Consider the following 25,167-nt stretch of genomic DNA (forward strand, 5'->3'; position numbering starts at 1 on the left):
CTTATTAATCCCACGGTGGGGACATTTGCAGCAAAGGGGATAAGTGCAGTAACAAGAGGCATCTGGTAAAAAAAAAGCAAGATAGGCCTGTAATAAATAGTTAAACAGTAAAAAAAAAAAAAAAAGCAAAATATAGTAAGTAGACAGACTGAAGGGTGAAATATTGATCTATTTAATTAATAATGCACACGAGTGAAGAGTTAGTTTTGGTGTGTGCGGTCTACTGGAGCAGTGTAAAGGGTAAAGTGTGAGAGTAGCAGGAAGGAAGGGTGTGAGAGTAGCAGGAAGGAGCTGAGGAATCTCCTTCACACCGTGGATGAAGAACGCACGGGGCGAAGCTTTTTGTACGCCATCTTCAGAACATTGTAGTTTCATCACCCTGGCAGACCCATGTGTCATCCACCGCCACCGCCATCACAATTACAGAGCCTCTAGTGTATAAGTGCAGTCGGATTCTCTGAGCATCACGGCTGTCTTTTCCTAAATCCTTATGAACTCTCCTTCACATCTTTCCTTGACCTCATGACGTCTTCCATCGAGGTCAAGGAAAAGTGGTTAGGAAAAGACTTAAACATTTTTTTTTTTTTACTTTTCCACTGCAGTCCCGGTCTTTCATCTGTGTCTCATCATTTGAGCTCACTACGGGGGACTGATCTTCAGTCAGTCTTAAAGGGGACGCATCGTTTTCATTTTCAGGTTCATACTTGTATTTTGGGTTTCTACTAGAACATGTCTACATGCTCTAATGTTCATAAAACACATCATCATCCTGTCTGTCTGAATGTACCTGTATTCACCCTCTGTCTGAAACGCTTCATTTTAGCTCCTGTCTCTTTAAGATCTCCTCCTGAAAAAGCTCTGCTCTGATTGGCTAGAGAGAAAAATATGGTGCACCTTTACAAAGGTAGTTCTCTCTGCTGTGGGCGTTATATTTTAATGAGCTTACAAAAAACTGACTGGGTGCTATTATTTCAGTTTGTGGGTTGGCACTCCAGATACCCAAATGGATGTGCACAAGCACTGAAATTATATTCTTTTCATGAGATGTCCCATTGAAATCAGTTAAGACAAAAAAAGGCACTTTTTTTTAGAACCAAAGTCATTGGCACATTGTGATTATTATATTTCTTAAAATCAGAAAAAGCAGAACACTACATCTTCAGGGTTCATCTTTATTCTGGAATCATACCGAAACCTATTCTGGCACCTGTTGGACTGTTTTTCAATCATGATCTTGCTTTTGTCTGGCTCTGCCATTATTGCCCATTGCCATGGTTTTTCTCTACCCATCTCAACAGTGCCAAGAGTGTTTTGTACTTCTTTGAACATAATGTAATGGTCTTCCACTTTCCGAGGTGATGAGTTCAATCATGTGTATCAGTTTGTTGGATGGTGCAGAGTTTGGTCCACGACGCCTAGAGTCTGACACTGACTCACAATAAATGTTTACTACTGTAAAGACTGAAAGCTTTGTGATTTGAGCTTATAAACAAGGATGTGTCATTTCATTGCAGACCAGCTGGCTGGGTCACTCAGTCATCTAGTTGTGTCCTTTATGGAAATGTATAAATGGTTAGTTCACCTAAATCACAAGCGTTACTGGCCGGCTCTCTAGCCAGCGATCCCCGCAGGCGTGTCTATGAGACCAGTCTCTAGAGAGAGCTCCAGCCATCGCAGGGTAATGTGAGCGTGCCTGGCCAAGTGTCTGGCAGACAACCCCTGCAGGGGCTCGCTGTCACGCCAGTTTGTGGAGCTTCTCAACTCCAAAAATGTCAATCAATTTTCGTAAAACTACCGATATTCGAAATCTACACAGTTGATTTCTCGCCTCAGTCTCAGAAGTGAATTTAATGATGAAACAAAATACTGGGCCTTAGACAGAAAGTCTTATTTTGGCGGAATGAACCTTTAAAACAATAATTTGTTAGGCAGATAGTATTTTGGCAGAATGAACCTTGAAAATTGTAAATCGTTAGACAGAAAGTAGTATTTGGGTGGAATGAACCCAATGAATGGGTTTTCCATTCATACTAGTATTTTCCATTCATACTAGTGTTTTCCATTCATACTAGTATTTTCCATTTATACTAGTGTTTTCCATTAATACTAGTATTTTAGACTCCTGCTAATGTTTTACATTCATACTGGTGTTTTACATTCATACTGGTGTTTTACATTCATACTGGTGTTTTCCTTTCATACTGGTGTTTTACATTGACCACACCAGTGTTCAATTGGTCCTTAGAAATTTCTATTCAAATGATGGTGTGTGTCATTTTGAGAAGACATAGCATTGTTTTGAAAGCAGAAAGAGTTTAATTTTGCAGGAGATTTGTGGAGTTTTGCCTTTTGTGTGTGTGTGTGTGTTTTTGGATTTGTGTGTAGAGTTCTGAGAATATGAGGTATGCTTTCAGAAAATGTGTGTAAACAATTGAGAAAAACTGTAATACATGAAACAAACAGGAAGGCTGTATTTCCACCACGGTTTCAACATCTGTTGTGCTTGTTTAAAGTTTTAATGGCACTCTATTATGTCATCTCATTGCGCTCTTCTTCTGCAATAGTTAGCGCCAATAGAATTAACACTGCCAGCTGTTTATCTCCATGAAGCAACTCTTAATATTCACATAACAGTAGCTGGTGGAAGTGCACATTAATTTGCATTGATTTATTATTATTTTTTTTATTTTTTTTTAGACATTTCATGTTGTAAATTGTAATAATGGTGATCTATTGATCAAACTGACACACTTCTCCACTGTGAACAAGCTACGGTCTGAAACCTGCTTAGAATTAGTGTGTCGTTTGGAACTGGGACAGCTGTATTTATGACATACATGATTAACAGGCTTGGGAGATATACAATGTTAACTGTGGACTTGCGTCACTAAAAAAAGTATCTTGTTGTTAATAAGTAAAGCCATTTTGAATAGATGCAGATAAAACTGAGGCTGAGTCACCATTTCCTCATTATAGATGGCCAGAGGTAATTATAAAAATTAAATAATGTCCCACAGCATTCACACTTGCTCTCTCCCAGCTGCACTACAACAAAGAAAGAACACTCTGCTGACCTTTTGCAGCTAAATGGATGGTTACTGATGATAATCTACAGCACTCTCCAATAAAACATTTTCTTTATTTTTCACCTTTTAAGTTCTTGACAAGTCAGACAAAATGATTAAAAAGCTGTAGGGAAGATGGGAAATAACCCCAAATCCACAGCGTATTTTTTACTCCATGCAAGTCAAAGCTTTTGAGTAAAAGTACATCTTATTACATACAAAAATTGTCTGTTGCACGTGTCTATATGTGATAGCAAGGAGTGTAAAGTACAAGTCCTTTAATAATGCCACTACAGCAGTCTAATCGACAGCTTCACAAGATTTGTTCTATACTTAAATACTTTAAATGGCTACCCAAAAGAAATGTGAAATATCTAAAAACTTTCATTTTCAGTTTACAGGACATTTTCTGGTAGAAACAAGAGCTCAATAAAGACGAAGTACAAGAGGACAAGACAGACTATGTAAAAAAACACACTTCCTCCTGAGGCAGAACGACAGTGACTAATCTGTCAACAGGAAACTGACCCCAATAGGAATCAGACCTGTGAAAAACAAAACACTTATCTAAAATACAATATCATCCAGTGCATGACATGAAGTCACATACAAGCATACAATATGAGCAGCTGAAGTAGAGACAGCAGAAAGGGCTTTTTCTTCTCCCTTGTGTTTACCGTCACGTCCACTTCGCAATGTATTTACAACAATAAATTAGTATTATATTAATACTGTTTTCCCTTTCTGATTCACTACAGTGAAATTAAACTGTGACCACTCGACATGTTGAACAAATGACGACATGAATTGACACTTGAGATGCATTTGAGATACAATAAAAAGGAAATGAAACTCCGTTCTCAATAACAAGGTCTCATTTAAAATACAAACATTTGGAATAAATTCATTTCTGAAGAACAGCGCAGATAGAGTGTGAACAAAACGAGGAGTATGCAAATGTATCTCAACAAAATGACAGAACTATATTCACATCAGGGAAGACGTGAAAAGGGATCCAGAGCTGGTAAAAATATCTACAACACCATATGGCTGTCGACTCAGTCAGAGAGAGTGTGTGCGTGTGCGTGACCCTCTAACCCCATAAATCTTCGGTCCGGCCAAACTTGTAGATCAGAGTGCTGCAGAGAGAGGGGGGGAGGGGGGACACACGACATCAGGACACAATGATTTCTGCAGCACAAACAACAGCTACATTATTATTATTATATTATTTTTTACCATCAGGGATAAAGAGCTTCAATGACAAATCCACCCTTTGATATTTTTACACCATATACAGCATGTCATCATCTGCCTAACTGTTGTTGTTGCACACCTAGCAGTGACATCACACCTATCTTTGGAGGAGTGATAGAGCAACACAACATGCTGGAAGCTATCAGTACGTTTGGACAGGAAAAGAGGTTACTATAGTAACTGCATTACCCTATTAACTATAATTACAACATTATCATTAGGTAGGCAGACAGTCCGTCCCTTCAGGCCTCCCTTCAAAGACACTCCCCAAACATTATCATTATGAACGTAAACAATGAACATGGCTATTGTTATACACATATACTGTATTTACACAGTATATATATATATACTGTATATACATCATAATCCATAGTCTGTGTGTATTACATATAGTAACTTAGATGGCGGTCGGCATGCTCCCAGTTTGGAGAAGCAGACAGGAGTACCCGGTATGGAAGCTAAGCAATGTACTGCTGTGGATGCAACGCTGGTTTGGATCCAAAAGTCACACGATAAAACCTGATGTTCACTGTGCTGAAACTATCCTATAACACTCCGTTTGTGACATCGCACCATGTACATTTGGCCAGTAATCTGAACAAGACACACCTCAAACAACAAAATGGACCCAGGGTTGCAAAATATCAACAGCTATTTTTAAGGTGGGACTATTTTATAGAGAGCAGTATCATAGGGTGGATTAGTGATTCGTGTCCAGTATTAACATACTTCATTAAGTTGCTCTTTTAATAAATATCGAGTAATGCTAGTTTACAGACAGGTGATGTCTTTATATTTGACTTACTTACAAAGTGGATTTTAGTCCACTTTCATGTTCTACTCACCTAAAAAAGATGAAGGCATTCTGAAAGAACACAGCCAGCCCGGGTGCCACTTCTTTATCTAAAAAAATGTAACAAAACAAAATCACAGTGTTATTGACACAACGGTAAGTAAAGGGATATCGAAACAGATGCTTATGTGTCTCTAAACGGAGTTCTTTAAGGCAAAGAGAAAATGAAACTGTTCTGTATGCATGACTGAGCCATAATCAACAGTCTGTGAACCAGCTGAGTTTAGCTCCTGCTCAATACGTCCTGTGGGGGAAAAGTAAATCAGTTGATAACCAAACGGAACATAAGCATTGGCATTGCTGTTGAGCACCTTTGACAAGTCAAACTACTGCAGCGGGTGAGGACTGAAAGTCTCACCCAAAAGTATACAGTAATGCTATGCACTGTAACAAATGGGGGACATAATTGTAACAGCAAATGTTTTTTGATATGTATTTGAAATCAAAGAATAAAGACATTTCCCTCACAAATTAGTGGTATTTAATTTTTAATCTATAAGGGACATGTAATGTTTTATACTTCTGGTGAATATAATCCAATCAATCTTATTTCCTTATATGTATTTTGTATATACAGTTCCCTTTGTTAACATCTTATTTTGAAAACCGGACGTAGTCACACGTATGTACTTCCTCTAACTTCTCCAAGGTGGTCTCTAGCTCTCCCGTCAGCTCCGTTCTCTTTATACATCCATGGTCAGCTCCTTCGGGGCCGTTTGAATGCATTTAACATAAATGTCAGTGGATGCTCTACAGTTGTAGCGTCGGCCCATTTGACCACAAAGAGGAGAGTGACGGCCGGCTTGACTGCACATTACCGCAATACGATAACGTTTCCTGTCCGTGACAGAGTTAGCCAGCAGCTTTAGCCGTGATGTCTAGCTCTGCTTTTCCTGTCAATGTATGAAACCCAAAGTGTTTCCATACTGCTACATATTAAGCTCTTGGTAGGCCTGCTATATAACTATGTATCACGTTGTCTTTCTGCTCCCTTGCGGACTGAATTGGTTTTTTTTAAATAGTCATTTGTCAAGTCATTGTCTTTCACTCTGTGCATGTCTGTGTCAGAGTTAGTTTTGTTCTGATACATCACAAAATTGTTCATAATGACAAACACATACAGAACTTCCACCGGCCTGAGTAAATGCCATGCATCTCTAAGCTTAGACTCATTTTCGGTTATTTGTCTGAATCACAGCCAAAACCAGGGGATGAATAATAAAACGCTTCCCAGGGCAGTACCTTTTCAGGCTATTACCAAAGCATCTGCCATGGACTTTGGACTTTTATCAGCTCTATTCCCTTCAGAGATTCTCTCAGAGCATTTTCACACTTCACAGGAAAGCAGCAGTTTATTCAGTCTAGACTGTTGGCTGGAACTTGTATTAGAGAGATTATTTGCTTGCTTTACATTAAAGAATTAAAGAAAAATTCTCTGCAGGGTGACAGTAAGGACTCCTCCTGGGTGAGGAGGAGAGGACCAATTTTGAATAGAAGCATCTGCTTTTTTTATGTCTTCGTCACTTCATTCACTAAGTTCTTTCCTTTCATTTCTTACCCCTCTGTACGTACTGATCACTGATTTGAATTTGTGAACCTGGTAATTAACTTGTACATCATTCGTGATGTTGGAAGACCTGTTGGAATGAAGTGATGGCTCAAATACCTTTCACTCTTTCTGTATGTTAATGACCTGACAGTGCTGCAGTGCCTCATATTGGACATCTGTACTTTCGTTATGATTCTTTTCTTTTCTTTTCATCAACTTTCCATTACATTGAGCCATTCCGCTGCCTTGCCGTAAAGCGCCCTCACACCAAAAGGAACACGTACCACTGCTGTGTGAGGAAAAGCAGATAATGACAATAACAAAGAAGTCCCTGCCTCAAGGCTGAGCGAGGAAATGGGATTTTCCAAACTAGCGACTGAAGGTGAAAGCTGTCTTTTGCCCAGGTCAGACAGAATATATCATTTTGTCTCAATAAAGCGCAATAAAAGAAAGGTCATCCGACTAGACAGAGTGGCGCGCACAGGCCTCATTTCTCAGCATAAAGATAGAAAGAAGATTAAAAGAAACCCGATGCTCCACTAAAAAAAAAACAGGACTGATTTCCAGTATTAATTGGAAATATTTACAAAGGACACTGAAATAAGATATTTCAAAGCTTTAGCTGCTGAATTCTTATATGATGCTTGCAAATATAGATCTCCTATGCATGTTAGGAGTGTGAAGCAGATTAACTGATGCAAATCAGAAAACCAATACAAGAGTTGGAGATAGAGCCCAACAAGATTCTGTGTCAAATTCATCAAGCATCAACCCTGCTGTCATGAACTGACCAACCCTTCTTCTGCTAGATACTACACTCCCCAATCGCATGCCTACTTTCATATATTCACCTCCTGAATAAAACATTGTGGAAATCCCTTTTCTAAAGTGAAGGAAATCTGCCGTATCCAACGCTGCCTTATATTTTTACACCGCATTAGCAGTCTGCAACACGTCCGGGGGATCAATAAAACATACCAGTGGTACTACAAAAACCATCATTAAAGAAGGCGGCTTGGCCACTGAAGTTACTGAAATTTCCTCTTTGAGATACTGATCCCACTGCGGCTCAACTGTTGAAGCCTCGTATCAGCTTTAGATATAAAGTTTTCAATGCATTTTTGCACAGAACGAGGACAGGAGGAACGATTACAGTGCTTCAGTGTTCATATGGGCAGCTGACTATTGTTTTAACTGTTCTTTAAAGCTGAAGTTGGTAACTTTGATATATATATAAATATAAATAAAATAAGTAAGTGATAACGTACAGCGAGCCGGTCATTGTTGCGAAAGAATCCCCGACAGGGCGATGCTGCACTCTCTCATCGCCCTGATTCTTTCACAACAATGACCCGCTGGCTGTACGTTATCCCGCTTATTACACGGCCACTTACTGAAGAAATCAATATTTTGACACAAAAACGGTCCGCCAGAGTCCGACATCAAAACTGCGCCCATAGCAACGGTCTGTTATACATAGCAACGGTCTGTTATACATAGCAACGGTCTGTTATAGAGAAATTACAGATCGCAGAACGCCGTGATTGACCAAATCCCAATCGAGTATTCAACACAGCCGTGTTATAAATATTAATATGATACAATAAAGTTATTTTTATAAGATGGTCACTATATCCTGACGGTAGTGCATGAGACAGGTAATTGGGGGGCGGCTGTAGCTCAGTGAGTTGAGCGGGTCGTCCTTTAACCACAAGGTTGGTGCTTCAATCCCCGGCTTCTCCTGTCCGCCTTGTCGAAGTGTCCTTGTGCGAGACACTGAACCCCAAGTTGCTCCCCGTGTGTGTGTGTGTGTGTGTGTGTGTGTATATATATAAAATAAATGGGCGTTATTTAACCACCTTCCTGACAAGCTTGCATGACATGGTTGGTACCTAGCTTTAAAAATGAGCCCACTACAACCTCCGAAAGATCGATTGCGTTAATGCGTTATCTTTAATCTAACTTTGACAGCCTTAATATTTATTTATGTATTTATTTATATATTACATATATATAAATATATATACACATACATACATACATACATGTCTGATATTGATGGAATCATCCAGAAAGATTCACTTTGTATCAATAGAAGAACAAAAAGAAAAGCAGGGAGACAAGGAAGTGGTGTACAAGGAATAATGAGACAGAGAGGAAATGTGATGTGCAGGGGGACACTTACTTGGCGCCACATAGCCACCGAACAGGATCCAGATGGAGGCGATGAGCGAGCCAAACATCATCATGAAGCCGATAAACAGCCAGAGACGGGCTCCTGCAAGGACACACACATGCTCATCACTTTCATTAGCTCACAAGTTTCGTCGTCACACCCTGACGGCTCAGCACACCCACTGTATAACCTTTCGGATCATAAACCAATCAAATTAAAGCAGAGCAACAGTGATCAATACGAACAGTATTTTAAGAGTCCAAGGTATGAAATCAGGACCAATGTTTTGTGTGCATTAAACAATCAACTAACATGATCTATTAATACATCGTGCTAGTTGTCTAGTAGTAGTTTATGAGCAGCAGGGCCTTTAAATGGTTGACAAAAATACAAGAAGTGTTTCCACTCGAAACACTGACTGTTTCATCAGATGCTGGCAGACATTTTGATTGGCGGAGTCTAAAAATTACAAAAGAGTACCCTCCCTCCCAGCTGTGCTGTGTGCACACATCTCTACATGCATGTGCACACACGCAAACAAACATTTTTGTCTGCACAAAAGTGCTTTTTAATGATGTATTGGAAAGAACTGCATGTATGTTCCAATTATAGGATAGATTATTATACTATGCATGCTATAATGTTAGACTACCGTAGCCTCTGTTAACCTGTACATGAATATTACATAACCTTGCCATACATATATTATTGTTTTAGCAATTGCATTTGTATGCATGATAATTTATAAAAGATATAAATATATATATATATATATATATATATATATATATATATATATATATTTATATCTTCCACTGCTTTGAGGTCAGAGCCTTCAAGCTGATGTTTGAAAAGACATTTACATGCAAGCAGCCATTAAGTTCATTGTGCTTAAAGAAGCTGCAGCGCAAATTTATTGGTATACATGAACACAAACACACACATAGAGAAACACACCTGTCCTGCCAAGGCAGCCCTCTCCATATGTGTCTCCTCTCACCTGGCCATTAGAAACAGCATTTATCCTGAAAATAAAGAGCCAAACAGTTACAGAAAAGAGGAATCAGTCCTACACTACGGATTCAGTTCAATTTAGTTCTTCCTATTGTCGAAACTGCAGAAAAACAAGACGCTATTATGTCAAGAGATATTTTCCATGCTGCTCAAGTCAATCACAAATAAAGGCTTTTCAGCATTTTAATGCCACTTTTCTGCTCTGATAGCACTAAGCTACATTTTGTATTTGATCTCTTTGTAGATTTGACATTTTACTGCACCTCAGTAAGCACATTTTCACTTTCTGTAGGTTGAATAATGAGCCAGTGACCAAAGAGGAAATGTCTTAAATACTGTCACGGGTACCTGAAGACAGAAAATGAAACTCAACTTCTGCTGGAAGGGACACTGTAATGGATGCAGTTTAGATGTACACCATTGACTGATTACAGGTTATTCATCATTGACATTTCAATTCAATCAAAATGAACAAACTAATGTTTAATCCATGTGCAGTGCCCACGTTCCATGCCATCTGGGGATCCAGCTCTACTCATCATGAATGGCTCTTACACATCATCTGCATGAAAACATTTTGTAGCCTGATATTCAGAATAAATTGTCATTTCATTTCCCTATTTGAATCACTGAACAGCTCTGAGATGAGGGAGGTGATTGAAAGGACTGGAACCAGTGAAAATAACACCTAGTGACAGACAGCAGTAGAGAGTATGGTAGAAACTTAAAAGATCCAGATACGGTCACTTTAAACGGAGCCGCCCGCTCAGCACCACAACACAAGACTAAACAGCAGAAATGAACTTTCCAGAGCCTCCTGCTTAATGATGTATTTTTCCTCACTTTCACCACCGGTTTTATCCAGTACAGCATGCTTGAAGCAGCCAATTAAATACGTATTATGTAGGCCTTTAAGATTTGTTTTATGAGTGTACAGCACTAATCTGGCCAATCAGTTCTAACATCAATTTTTCATAACTTTTAACTTCATAACCTTTTTAAATCAATTACTGATATTTTTATTGTGCCGACATTACAATATCAACTAATACTTCCTCACATATAAGCCTTCCTCTGGCAAGAAGAATGCATACTATAATTGCAGTTCCAATAGTTGTCTTTAATATTATTCAAAATGCTGAAGCAGAGAACACTTTCTTCTGCGCTTCATTGCTTTCCAGACATGCACAAATCCCGTCTTAATAAACACCACAGCATCACATCTTATATAACTTCACCACCTCATACAAGTCAGATGAACAACAGCCGGGCTCATGTACAGTAGCCTACATCTGTAGCCTTCGTACCCGACTAAAATGGGAAATAGACCTTTTTCACTATAGGCTTTTTGGCTTATAGCAGGAGAAGCACAGTTGTAATTGATAACATGCAATTTTTTTCCCTATATACATCCAAAGCAAATCCTGTGTGTGTGTGTGTGTGTGTGTGTGTGTGTGTGTGTGTGTGTGGTGCACTTTGCACCCACTTTCTCGCTCTGTGATTATTCCTACAGACAAACACATCTATCACCTATAGTGTGCAGCACTTACATGAAGAATGCTATGGTGGAGAAGACGCCACATGTGTGGAATGCGTGGCTCATCTCCTCCTGGGTTGGATACGTCACTGCTGCATCGATCATGATCCACCAGCCTGTGAAGAACTGGGACAAGAGAAACCTGGGTTGAGGTATCTGAATATATGAGATGCAGTTCCATTACATGACTCTCTTATATTGTAATGTTGGGGAAAGCTAGTGGAAAAGAGAGAATACTGTACAACGAGGTAGAGGATTACAAATAGCACAGTCCTAACAGCTCATCAATATGAGACGTAGAGGAAGAAACTGAGACAATATTAAAGAGACAACGTTGCTTCTGGAATAGCAGTCAAGAAAAACATCTCGACCCCATGATTCTGACAATCTTGCCCTTTGCATACACTTACACAAAGACAGTCATAATCTAATACTTTTGCTTAACACTTTTCTTTTTCTGTTCCTGTCAGTCATTCATTCAGCCATTCTCTCTCTCTAGAGCCACTGACCAGAACTCCAGAGGCAATAGAAGCTATTGTGTTCCTCCTCTCCCCCCAGTCGATGCATTCGCACTCTGGCCAGCGGAAGTTATCCAGAAAGCCAGCCATCTGCAGCCCTCTTCGTGTCCTCCCCTTCTTTTTCTGGATCCTTCTCTGCACACAGGTGATGAACCAGTCCTCCTCCTGACTCCGTATGTGTCAACACCTGCTTCACCTGCTGTTCTTCACAGGCTGCAGGCTGCTCTGCTTCTGGCTGAGATCAGTGACTGTGTTGCCTGTAGAGGATGCACATATTCATGTCTTATTAACAACTTCTTTCTATACACAAACCTTTGGCCTGATGTGTAACAGTTTCTCAGATATGGAAATCGATCTAAGTCTGCTCAGTTTGAGACGGGTTTCTCAAGCCCAAAATGTGGCCTTCTTATAAGGACTGTTGTTCATTTAAAGGGACTGTTTGTAACTTTTTACACGTATAAATCTACCGTGTCAGGATCCCATGCGCACTCGCATATGGCGCTCGCATATGCGCGCTTGCGTGTGGCCGGAGTCTCTGCTCTTCTGCCTGCTTGCCTTCACTCGCACACTGCACGCGTTCTCGCTCTTTCGCTCCACTCTTACGTGCATGTGCGCTCACTACACACTGCAGAAGAGTTAGTAGCTCTGAGAATATCTAGTGAATGTACAGTGAACGTTTGTGCAGAAATAAACTGCTGCAGCTCCTCCAGACCAACAGAGGTTTCCCGTGTCTTGTGAAGTGACGGGGCTCCACAGCGAGAAACGTTATCGTCTCTGACCGGGTGCCGGTGTCTCCCTGCGGGCGCAGTCGGGAGACGATAACGTTTCTCTTCCTGCTTCAGCCCCGGCACCGACCCGCTTTCCGGGGCTGAAGCAGGAAAAGCCAACGCTATGATCAGCAGTGATTCATGGAGAGACCTTCGTCTGGTCAGCTAACATTACTGCCAAGCAGCTGAAATATAGAGCGATATTGTGCTTTTAGCTGACGTGTGTCGCCTCACTGTTTTGAGCGATGCTCGTTCATGTCTATTTAGAGCAAGCAAGCGCGAGCCCGACGCTGACTTTGGTTGACTTAAGGCCACAGGTGTCGCTGTTAACAAGCAATTCTGAAAGTTACAAACAGTCTGTTTAATCATTTGGTGATTGTTGTGGTTGTTGTCTCACCACTTATATTTGTTTCAGACAGCATGGCCTTTAACCCTTTTCTTACTTTTCAGTTCGGCATTAAGTCAGTCTAACAAACAGCTCTTATTCAGATACATTTACACATCTCATTGGTTGATTTTGACAAATGTCTTCCACCAAATCAAGCCATTGTGTAAGGCACATCTACACCTGAAACGGTTTTAAAGGTCTTAATGAAGTGAAATATAAACTGTAAAGTATGCCGAATTAAAGAATCAATGCTACTCAAACAATGTTAGATTAAAGTCTTACCAGGTGCCTACCTACAAATAAGTATGTTGCTATAACGTCTTAAATGCCATCTTCCTGAAGGGAGTCTTGATTACTGCCAACCTTTAACAGTGAACACACCAGACTCACATGAACAGCTAGAGTAGGCTAGCTCTAACGTTAGCACAGGAATACTACTCCTAACGTTAGAGTAACGATACGCTTCATCCATATCACTGCTATTTAGTCAACAGAGTCGAGTGTCTGTTCTTTCGGTTGCACCATTAATGGATTGATAAAGTCAACACAAGTCGTCCCTGGGTTGTGTCAAAGCTCTAGAGATGTTGGGGAGATAACGGGAGCTAACATAACATCACTCGTCCAGCTCAAGGCCTATAGAAAGGAGGCTAGGTCAACTCGTCATATCTACGGGGGTATTGCACATGCGCAGTAGAATCTGTCCTGCCCTCTTCTAAATTGAGCCAATCGAAACGCAGCTTGAGTTACACTGCGCATGCGTCATACCCCATACCCCAAGACCCGTGTACCTACCTTCTTCTATAGGCCTTGGTCCAGCTGAGGTTGCAGCTCTCTTGTTTACAGCGACAGCGTGAGAACTCCGCTTCCTACCGGTTAACAGATTATTAACTATGAACGCATTGAGTTTAAACCCTATTAACCTCAGCCACCTTAGTTATAAGCCATAGTTAAATGTTCTGTATCAAGGGTTACATGCAGTTGCCCACCTTGTCAAGAGCCCGAGCGACATTACTTTCAGTTTCATTGAACAGATAGCATTAGCTACTTCTGCTTCTTCTTCTTCTTCTTCTTCTTGATGTTTACTGGAGGTTGGCAAACCAGCTTATAGGTGCATTACCGCCACCTACTGGACTGGAGTGTGGCGCAGTAGATTGGCAGGAAAAAATAAATAATAAATTATTATTATTGTTATTATTATTATTATTAATAATAATAACAATAATAATAACTTACTAAAATAAAATAATAATACTACTATTAATAGTTAATTTCTCTCCATTATTCCTGTTGCCCTTAAGTAATTAATTAGAAGATTGTGTACTTTCTTAGATGTCTTTCCTAGCAGATTCCCCATTGTAATATTTCCATCATCTACTCCTGATAGCAATTCCCTTCTTTCTTCGTCATATTTGTTGCACTCTATAAGAACATGCTTGACAGTTTCAGGTTTATTACAGTGCATGCATTAGTCCAGTTGGGTGCTTGCCTATTCTATGGAGTGTTTGGTTTAATCCTTTATGTCCTATTTTCAGAAAGGAAAGACCATCTCTTCCCTTGGGATCCCGCTCCGTATTCCACCAGCTCCAGCAGGCTTATCTATCTCTTGAATTATAATTTATTTTAATTACTCCTAAGGAGACAGAATGAAATCTCAACTCATCACATTTGGAAAAGTGAAGCTTGATTACAAAAACCACAATGTGATTACACCATAAACACTTACAGACACACTAACCAGACTTGTTAGACACATACAAATGCTTAGAATGATAATTTGTGTGATATAGTTTTACACAAAAAAAGAACAATTGCCTAGATAACAAATCTTAAAATGCCGTTAATGGAGAATCTTTGAAAATGCAAATGTTGTTTATTTCAAACGTTCACTGAAAAGTTTCACATTATAATTGTGTAAGTTGCAGCTGGACCGCCACTGCAGAATCTCTCATACCTACATGTGTATAACTGTTATTTAAGGTGAGCACAGAGAAAGTGTTTTTTATTTCCCTCCTTCAGTAGATGATTGTGAAAACAGCCTTTGAGTGTCAGACATCATTCTGCACAGTGAAATATAGTAGTCTACAGCAAAACACATTTTTGAGTGCTCTCATCCTTCTCCATTCGTCTTTGAATTCCATAAAACTTCTTTTCATCACACTACCTTTGGGATATTTGGAAACTCTTCCTGATAACGTTTTTGAATACAAACTTTTTATTAATGTCTTACTCATTAAACAACTGTCATTTAAAACCAACTTTACTTAGTTTAAAGGTATAATATGTAACTGTTGTCTTCAAAGTTGGCTCAGCTGGAGCGAGAGCGAGCTATAGAGTGACTGAAGAGAGGGAGCGGCGTTAGTGAGAACAAAGCAGCAAATCTGACAAATAAAACGTTATTTTCTGATTGTTTCACGGCGGTTACGTTCTAAAATACAAATAAACACACAACTAACTCCGCACAACTCAGCACAACTCTGCGGGAAGGTGCCGAGTTGCCAGATTTTGAATGAATGCAGGCTTCCTGTCTGCTGGCTGTGACTCAGCGCTACTCTCTTTAAGCTACAGACACACACTGATCATAGCTGCACTCACAGCACCGAGAGGAGCAGGGGATCACTGGAACAAATGCACATAACACAACCCGTTCCCATTTGAGAAATACGGTCACTTTGTATCTAACAGAGTAGAGGGGGACTTGTGCCTCAGTATCAGACACCGCGGGGCGTGACAAAGCGGCGGCATTTGACCACCTGAACTGGCAGCACACACTGCGTGTTGTTATTGGCTGGAGGGTTACACCCCAACGTGGGGCCCAAAGGCTCTTTGCTGACTCCCAGAAACGTCCCAAACACAGAAAAATAAGAGGAAAAGAGAAAATCCAGGCAGAGGGCTGCAGGGTCTCTGCAGAAACAGACATCACCACACACTTCTAGTGGGGCATAGTGATGATTGAGAGGGATTATTTTTGTGTCAGTCCATACATTGTTTTTTCGTTAATTCTTTCATATTATACCTTTAAAGGTATACCCTGTGGAGTTCTCCACCACTTGTAGTGCTATATGCCAATGTTTTTATTAGTGCTTACCTTTCTATATCTCATGCGTGAGGATACAAGTGCACATGCTGATGCTACTGATAAGATAACGCAATAACATGATAATAAATTTAGCAATACACCACCAAAAGGCAGAGGAGGAGGACTGCTAACTAGCAGGCAGATATTAAAAATACAGGTTTCAAAATATAAAAAAAAAAAAAAAATGTTTTATCAGGATGGAAATGCAATATAAAGTTACATAACAAGATCACAGAAAATTTGTTTAATTTAAAAAGTGAAAAAGATTTGTAATGAGCGGGACATTTTACAGTTGAACAACAATACACCTGTCAGTGCTCTGTGGTGGACAAACTAAGTACTGTAAATGCTGTGCTGGGAGAGATGTTTTCTTTGAAAAAATAAATAACATATAGCCTGAGTTCATCCATCTCCCCGATCCTCAGAAAATACCATACAGTATTTATGTGGGGAGAAAAATCAATGTGCAATATTAGCTGAAAAATATGTTGACTGTTGCCATACAATAAGAGGTGCTACAAGCTCTGAACAAGTTTCTGATTGACTACGTCTGTAAAAGAATGTATATTTAAATTGTATTTGGCATATTCTGATTGTGATTATTTTGTGATTAATTCTTGTGAAATGTAATTATTCATTAATATGTAATTTAGCTTTGGCAATAATGTAACCTGAACATTCATGCCAATAAAGCTTATTTGAATTTGAATTAAATGCTTCTCTCTGCTTTAAGCTAAAACCAGCTTATTGATTCCTATAGCTCTCCTGAACCAACTCTGATTTGATTTAGTATCAATGTCAAACAAAACATTAGTCTTTCATTCATCATTTTCCCATCAACTTCCACAAATGGGAGGTTAAAGCTATTCACTTAATACTTTACGACATAGAATTTAAACCACTGGATTTGCACTTGGCATATCATTTATTCAACCTCCCTATTCTATTTTGAAGGCAATAAAAGCCTGAAGGGATTCTTGCCTTCCTCCATGTCTTGAGAGGCATGCTAAATCAAGGATGGTACAACTTTATTCCCAATGCTGACAGGATTTGTCCTTTGATTCTGACTGCAGTACTGTCATTATATTGATTCAATGACCCAATATCGCAGTCCTCATCACTTTCATGTAAAGTCACCATGGCTCCCATATTAGCACACCTCTGTTGCTGAATTAAATTAAACTGAACTGAGATGGATAACAGTCAGCAACACTGTGCACGTCGTGACAAATGATAGAGTCTCTATTTAGAGATGAGTGAATTCTACAAACTTGTTATGTCACTGCGGGTTGAACTTGATACAGCTGCCATAAACTTTGAATTGCTGGTATAGGTGCATATGAGTCCAATTAATCCTTGTAATTTAAAATGTGATTGGCTGCCCATAGGGTCACTTTCCTGCATATTGAGGACACAACTGTATAATCATTTCACTGCTAAAAGCAGGGGAAAAGAAAAAGCTAATCATTTTACAGCATCCACAAAGCAATTTGTGAGCAGGAAAATAAGGTTTTAGGGGTTAAATCAGATTTTTCTAGCAGTTCTGAACCACAGAATATATGTTTAAGTCAAACCTTAATTTTCTTTAAGGTCAAGAATGAACTTTCAAGCTCAGATTACGGAGACACTTTGTGACATATATATATTAGCACTGTTACAGGATAATGAGAAATCAGACAAGCAATAGCAAAACATACAGCAACAGAAAAGCAGAGAACAGATTAAACAAATAAATAGAAACATCAATGATTAACATACAGCAATTATCAAGATAAAAATAAAGGGCTCTCTGTTGAATAAAGGTCTTGAATTTGCTGAATTTGCTAGGTCAGCAGGCAGGCTGCTCCATGCATCAAGTGCATAAAGGTTCAATTTGGATTCAGTGAAAGCTGTAGGGAAATGAAGAGGTGCCTTGTGACCTGAGCGGTCTGATGGTTGGTGGATGGTTGATCCAGGCAACTGAGAGCTTAATACACCAGGAGTGAGCCCTTAATTCTGGCAGTAAAAAGGTACTGTAGCCTGTGGAGCTTTGAAGACGGACAGCTACTTTTTGAATTAGCTTCACCCAGTGAGTTGTCTTAACAACAGGACCAAGAAGATGGAGTCGCAGGAACCCAGCTGATTCATAACAAAGGCATGTAAGAGATGTTTCAGTCTGACTGGAATAGAAAGATGATTTTTTTTAAATATTTCTTAGAAGGAAAAAAAAGGCACTCATATGATAGTACTGATGTAGTTGTGAAAGGTCAGGATACCAAAATGACTCACATTCTTTAATTGGGTCACTTTGAAATCTGTGAGACTCATGGCTGTCTCACAGGAACCAGCTTCATGATACAGGAAGTAGGACAGTAGATTTTCCATTAGCGACTGTACAAACATTGTTGTTTCAAGGCCCTCCCTAGTGCTGTTATTCTTTGGACCTTCATAGAAAAAAACTACAACACCCTCCTCCCCAATATCACAAAATAATATAACAACTCATTTAACCAAATAACTCAAGGATGAAAAGCATAAAGAATTTAAAATGATGTACCCCAAATTAACCGTATTTTTCAGCAATACCTACAGCAGCAGCAGAGTGAAATTAATTGCCAAATTTATGGCAAACAAATAATGCGTCCCGTCGTACTCTTTGAACCAACAGCTAAATGAACAGATACCAACGGGGCAGAGGCACAAGCTCTGGCTTCTGAGCAGCTTGAGCTAACTTTTTTTAATCATATTCACTCCAATCTCGCCTATTTCAGCTTTAACTGTACAGAGTTGCTCTTGTCCACAAATATTAACTGAGCTACTGCCTACGGCATGAATAACAGATTGCAGTGATTGATAAGAACAGGCAAGATGGCTCCTGGTAAATTCCCTGTGTGCAGGACGACTCCCCGGCCCTGGTGACGTCTCAGAGCAGAAGGGCAGAAGGGGTGTGTCAGGTTTGTCAGATGAGGACTCAGCTTGTTATTGAGGACGAGATCCAGTTGCAGATGACAGCTGAGTGCAAACTGAGACAGACAAGAACAGCTCTGCTCCTGATTCACCGCTGAGGCCACAGATCTACAACCCTGAGAGTGAAATGGTGTGATTGATCATCAATGGTGAGTCCTTACTGTTTTCAAATAGAAAGTTTTGTGTGTTTATAAGTTAAAATTCATTGCACTGGGACTTTATACTGAGAGTTTACAGCACAACACTGTTGAGTTGTATGCTGCTGCCTCTGAGACACATCAATTATCAACCCAAACCAAACAGTCTTTTTATTTTTATTTTAAATTCATGGGTTCTTTTGCTCTGTGAAGTATATCTGTGAAGTATATCTGTGAAGTACAGAGTAGACGCAAAGAGAGCAGTGCTTTTGTTGGCTGTCAGAGTGACTCAGCAGTTTTCTGTCAGGAAGTACAGGACTCTTCTCCTGGGTAGCAACAGGCCTTAGGGTGAGTCACGAACAAAGTTAATAGTGTGTGGGTGTGTGTGTGTGTGTGTGTGTGTGCGTGTGTGTGTGTGTGTTGTAAGTTTCAGAAGGCCATTGTCTCAGATAATTTCAACTTTCAAATTAAAATACAAGGAAGGTGTTTTTTTTCTTCTCCAGTGTTCGAGGGATTGTGAAAGCCAATAACAAAAAATTTGAAAACTCAATATTTCATTACAACTTTAAAACGTGTTTTAGAGTTTTTTAACCCCTTAATAATGTATATGGCACTGGAACAAGTCCCCCCTGGTTTTCCTCTTCTGTTTTCCCTGGAAAAAGTAGTAAAGTAGCAGTAGTAAAAAAGTAATACTCTTTGTGACTGACACAATTAGTATTTGTGTTTATTAACCACAAATACTAATTGTGCATCAACTTGTTCCAGCTCCATATTGTTTCAGTGATTCAGATTCAGATTACTTTATTGCTCATTAGATTTGCATAAAATGTAAATTTTTCTTTGGGCACTGACATATAAAACAACACACACCATACACAACAATACACAACATACACTCACAACAATACACGACAAGTATGCATCTTAAAATCCTAAAGGGACCAAGTGGCAGTAATAATAATAATAAAAGTGCTGAGTGTGGATTGTTCTTCCACTAGAATGTAATCCATTAAAACATCTCAACAGAGCGTGATACTCAGCAGTGTTAACAATAAATAAACAAGTAGTGTACGTTAAAAGAAGTGATGTTGGTTGCAGAATGTCCTAGAGGCTGTCTTGGTCTTTGGGATTGGGTTTAGGGGGAAAGGTAAAGATAAAGTGTGTGTGCCTGTGAGTAAAAAGATAAGATAAAGGATTTCTTGATGTGCTGGGTTGAGGGGGGGAGGTTGCCTTTTTGGTTGTGGATTGAGAGATAAATCCTGGTAAATCCTGGTGGTTGAGTTGTTTGTCTCCCATGAGCTGTCCTAAAAGTTCTTCTTTTTAAAGGCAGGATTGGACAAGATTTTAGAAACCTTTTTGTTATATGAGTTGAAATTCTCATTACATCCCGACAGCGACCAATAAATCAAACGCTCTGACAAAAAACAAGAGAAAAATCTGATATCTGTGGCTGTCGCAGGACTGTAATAAGCCCGTCCAATCAATTCCTACATACATACATACTTGAGAGGCAAGAGGGAGATGGAAAAAAAAGAGTAAATTGTCAGTCATTACCAAATCTCAGTATCATTTATAAAATGGTTTTTTTTTCAAATCCTGATTGATGATCCTGTGTGTGTGAAGTGGTTGTGGCATTGTGGGGTGTGTATATATGTGTATGTATATATATATATATATACAGTATATATATATATATATATATATATATATATAATTATCATTTGGCAGAGATGTGTGATGATGACTGGGATATACTATAATGAAACAGGGTGATGTATTAATCATTAGCTGCAGCAAATGTATAATTTGGCTATTGGTTTTGCACAGCCGTATTTCATTTACAAAAACTACCACTTAGTGACAGGTTCATTCAGCCTTTAATAACTCACACACACTGTTTTGGGCTGAGGTCATGGCTATTTTCCTGACTACAGTTAGCCTACAGTATAATGCAAAAAATCTGAAATGTGAAAACAAATGATTTCTTCCCTACAGGATGGTCAGTGCTGGACTGAGTTTCCTATTGTTCTTTTTCTAGCCTGCAGGTACGTGGTGCTGAAGATCCGGGCTGCAGTGAGGGGCGAGTCGCAGCCAGAGAAATCTTCATCATCATGTAACCAGGCAAAAGGTGAGTTTGGTACAAATGATTCAAGAGCCCAAATCAATGAGCCCTGCTGAGGCTGTTACTGGATGGCTTACAAAGAGACTACTGCCTTTAACTTAGAGGGATAGTTCGGGTGTTTTGAAGTGGGGTTGTGTGATGTACTTATCCATAGTAGATGTACTACTACAGTAGATGACGGTCGGCGCGCCCCCAGCTTGGAGAAACAGACAGGAGCACTGACACCGGAGTAAAGCAATACAGTGTGTGGACTAGGACGGCCTTCTAAAAGAAAGGTTCACCTAAAAAAATCAATATCTGTTTCAGTGTACACTATATTTAGAATATATATTCACCACTTTACAGACAGCCCTTTCACCCTCCTTTCAGACAGGGAACTGAAAGTGAAACGTATCTATGCTCTCTCCAAAGCCAGCAGGCTCAGATGACAAAAACAGAAAATATTCTAAATGTAGCGTAAACTTAAACGGATATCGATTTCTTTCCTGACCGTCATCTACTGTAAGCAATCCACCTACTATAGATAATACCTTATACAACCCCACTTCAAAACACCTGAACTATCCGTTTAAGAATTTATTCACAAAACCATGAACCCGTTATCAATCAAAAATCAATAAAACATTGAAAGAAGACTGTTTTCACTCTGTTTTCCTGTAGCTGTGGTCAGACAGGAGCCTGTATGTGCAACACTTCTCTTGCTCTCTAATGAACAAAACTATAACATTTTGTTCTTTGATAAATAATCACTGTACAGTATGACATCTTTCACATTGCACAAAACATTTGTGTTCACATATTGAGTAGTGCATTTTTAAACTATGCTTCGTAGAAACCCGATTTACGCATTCATCCATTAAATAAATCATTTTCAACAATGAGTTCAACAATGTATGAATTTACTACAGCTCTGATAACCAGACTCCTGTTTCTCTATGTTGAGGAAAATTGAGGATATAATTACAAAACCAAAAATAAAATGGGGAAAAATACAATTTCCAACACCAATCTAAGTTTTTAACTTATGAAACATAAACTTTAAAATTTGGCACCAGTGCATCCAGTACCATAAATACTAGAATACGTGTTGTATCTTGTATTAGTCAGCTACAACATTAGAATAGATTAAAAGGTAATATAAAAGAAAAGTCATGACATAGAGTTTTAATGAATACGGTCCTAACTAGGAGGGAAGTATTTTGTTGGTGGTATTATATTCATGCTTTGAAATGACAGACATTTCCAAAGCCCTTCGGTCAATGCTCCCTCCTTATAATCCCCTTACCCACGGATCAAACCAGCCACTATGTTGTGAGGGCTTCGCTGTCTTCCCAGAAGACACAACTGTGACTCACTGAAGTTGCCTCAGATCTGACAGTGGATTAAATTTGAGGGCTCATCTGCGCTGACATGGTCACGAGGACACAGTTTATGCACTGTTGGACTACTCCCACCAGGAGGGTTATCGATCAGTCAGAGAGTGTTTCTCCTACATGACCAAGAGTGCCAACGGTGAGCACAGTCCTGCTCAGACCTGCAGCACTCTGAAAAATGCCAGTTCAAGTGTTTATGTGTGTAGTTGAACCTGTTCACATTTACTTATGTAAGCTGTGTGTTTGTGTGTGTGTGCTTTTCTTATAATGGATTTAAACCCAGAAGCTATAGCCTGTGTAAATCATTCACCGTAAGTTGGTCAGCATGAAATTTGTCTGCTGGATTCTGACACGAACCCCCACAAATCCCCTCTGGAATTATTTGAGGTGCAGAAGTCTAGTTTTCTCTCAGAACACTTGAATTACAATATGCTGAAAGGTTATTATGGATGTTTTTTGCACAATGATGCTAAAGATATTCTGCCTGCTGCAGATTTAATATTTTTTCGAATATAAGGTAAATATAAGCCATATATTAAACAGTGTGCTCGTCTGCTTTAACTTAAAGGTGACATATCATGAGGAACTCACTCAGTGCTTGTGTACATCCATCTGGGTATCTGGAGTTCCTACCAACCCACAAACTGTGAAATCAGACAACCAGATCAGTTGTTTGTGGGCTGTCCAGATCAGATAACATGTGATTCAACAAGCCAATCAGATGTGGCTCCCCTTCTTATGTCACATGCAGCTCATTAGAATATACCGCCCACAGCTGGAGAACTACCTTTGTAAAGGTGCAGCATATTTTTCTCTCAAGCCAATCAGAGCAGACTGGGCTTTTTCAGGAGGAGGTCTTAAAGAGACAGGCGCTAAAACGGAGTGTTTCAGACAGAGTTAAAACGAATGAGTTTGAAACTGGAGACAGAGTTTTCATCAAACACACAGTGTTGTTAGTATGAGTTAACATTACTGTAGCTAGAGCTGACAGTTAGAGCTAGTTGTAATTTCAGCCAGTAAGATCGATAGTTGCTGGCTAAAAATGAGGAGCCTGCTTTTATCAACCACAGTCTGAAATAAAGGAGGTACTGTTTCCAAACTTACTATGGATTTGGTAAATCGGCCACTATTATCATGTGCTAGACTGGTGTTGCTGCAGTCACTAAGGAGCGCAGGGCCTAGTGAACGCTCAATTCATTGTTGGTTTTGGTCTTTTCATGGGATTTGTTGACAAGAAAGAATGTATAGACTATCACCACACATGGTAACAGCATGTATAAAAATGAAACCCATGTTATATTGTCTGTTTCTCTGCCTCTGTTTCTCTCTACAGGACAAATGGACGGCAGGATGAATGCCGATGGGTCATCCTTGATTCCCCAACCCACACAGACAGTCGATGTCCTGCAGAAGGAAGAGTGTGGATCCTGAAAGTAAACCGAGAGCCGGAGGGTAGTGTGGAAGGTCTATCTGTAACATCATACACACATGAGATTCATGGGTTAATTCATTAACTAATGCAAATGGGTCTGTCTGTGTTCCCGCCACAATCTCACCACGCAAACACAGACACTTCCATTCATTAAAAACCCAGACAAATCAACTCTGAACTGAGATGGACTCCCGCCTGCTTCCAGCTCTCGGTTTTCTTTTTTCCCTGCTCGTCCTTCATCCAGTGGAGAGGGCAGTCCGAGTTGGCAGAGAGAATGAAAGGCTGATCACCAATTCCCCCTACAGAGGAACGGATCAGTCTGGATAAAGACTCTGCTGATAAAGCTGCGCCAAGTCATAATTATATTCATGTATTCACAGGCCTGTTGTTTTTCTCGGTCACTGTAATAGTTTTCAGTAAAAAAACAAGAGCATAAATCTTGTGTTCTGTGTGTTCCTGACTCTCTCTCTATATATATACTGTGTGTGTGTGTGTGTGTGTGTGTGTGTGTGCGTGTGTTTGTGTGTGTGTGTGTGTGTGTGTGTGGTAAAAGTGTCTTAAACATGCACTTGATGGCTGGATACGTGAGTTTGTGTTAAAAAACTGAGGCTAAAGCGGCAAGTCCCAGGCAGAAAGTCAGCATCCTCACCAGTTGATGATCCATGTGAAAGACATTTAAATAAAGGCCTCCCTAAAGGGGACAGACTGTGGACCCACTGCATACAACACAAGGTGAAAACTGTGCTGCACTATTTAACTACCTGCCTACTGTAGAAAAGGGTTCCATAGTTCTCTTCTTTTTGAACTACTGGTATTTTTAAAGGTTGTGATGTTGCTGGAGGAGAAGTACAGGGCGGTTTAACACATACACACATACAGAGACAGAAATGTCAGGCGCAGCAGGGCGGCCACGGAAAAATGTTAAGTTGCACTTGACTGATTTTTGAAATGGTC

The 25,167-nt window shown here is 39.7% G+C and overlaps 1 protein-coding gene and 1 long non-coding RNA gene across 6 annotated transcripts; one reads left to right on the forward strand and one right to left on the reverse strand.

The window, feature by feature from the left end:
• Positions 1-3,120: 3,120 nt before the first annotated feature.
• Positions 3,121-14,256, reverse strand: LOC119500869 (transmembrane protein 50B). 5 transcript variants are annotated; one of them, XM_037790857.1, is made up of 8 exons: positions 14,114-14,186; positions 13,920-13,993; positions 11,964-12,229; positions 11,468-11,580; positions 9,861-9,928; positions 8,913-9,005; positions 5,171-5,228; positions 3,121-4,204 (listed from the first exon to the last, which is right to left on the reverse strand). In XM_037790857.1, the coding sequence occupies exons 3-8, from the start codon at positions 12,060-12,062 to the stop codon at positions 4,159-4,161; spliced, it is 477 nt and encodes a 158-aa protein (XP_037646785.1). In that variant the 5' UTR covers positions 12,063-12,229; positions 13,920-13,993; positions 14,114-14,186; the 3' UTR covers positions 3,121-4,158. The 5 variants fall into 5 exon arrangements, with proteins under 5 accessions (XP_037646785.1, XP_037646786.1, XP_037646784.1 ...); XM_037790858.1 differs by lacking the exon at positions 13,920-13,993 and having other exon boundaries at positions 14,114-14,256; XM_037790856.1 differs by lacking the exon at positions 14,114-14,186 and having other exon boundaries at positions 13,920-14,107.
• A 4,885-nt stretch (positions 14,257-19,141) lies between these two features.
• On the forward strand, positions 19,142-24,655 carry LOC119500872. Its single transcript, XR_005209699.1, has 3 exons — positions 19,142-19,298; positions 21,325-21,414; positions 24,115-24,655. It is a non-coding gene; the product is annotated as an uncharacterized LOC119500872 (long non-coding RNA).
• The last annotated feature ends 512 nt before the right edge of the window (positions 24,656-25,167 follow it).

The sequence above is a fragment of the Sebastes umbrosus genome, chromosome 13 (genome assembly GCF_015220745.1).
Source record: "Sebastes umbrosus isolate fSebUmb1 chromosome 13, fSebUmb1.pri, whole genome shotgun sequence".
Classification (NCBI taxonomy): Eukaryota; Metazoa; Chordata; class Actinopteri; order Perciformes; family Sebastidae; genus Sebastes; species Sebastes umbrosus.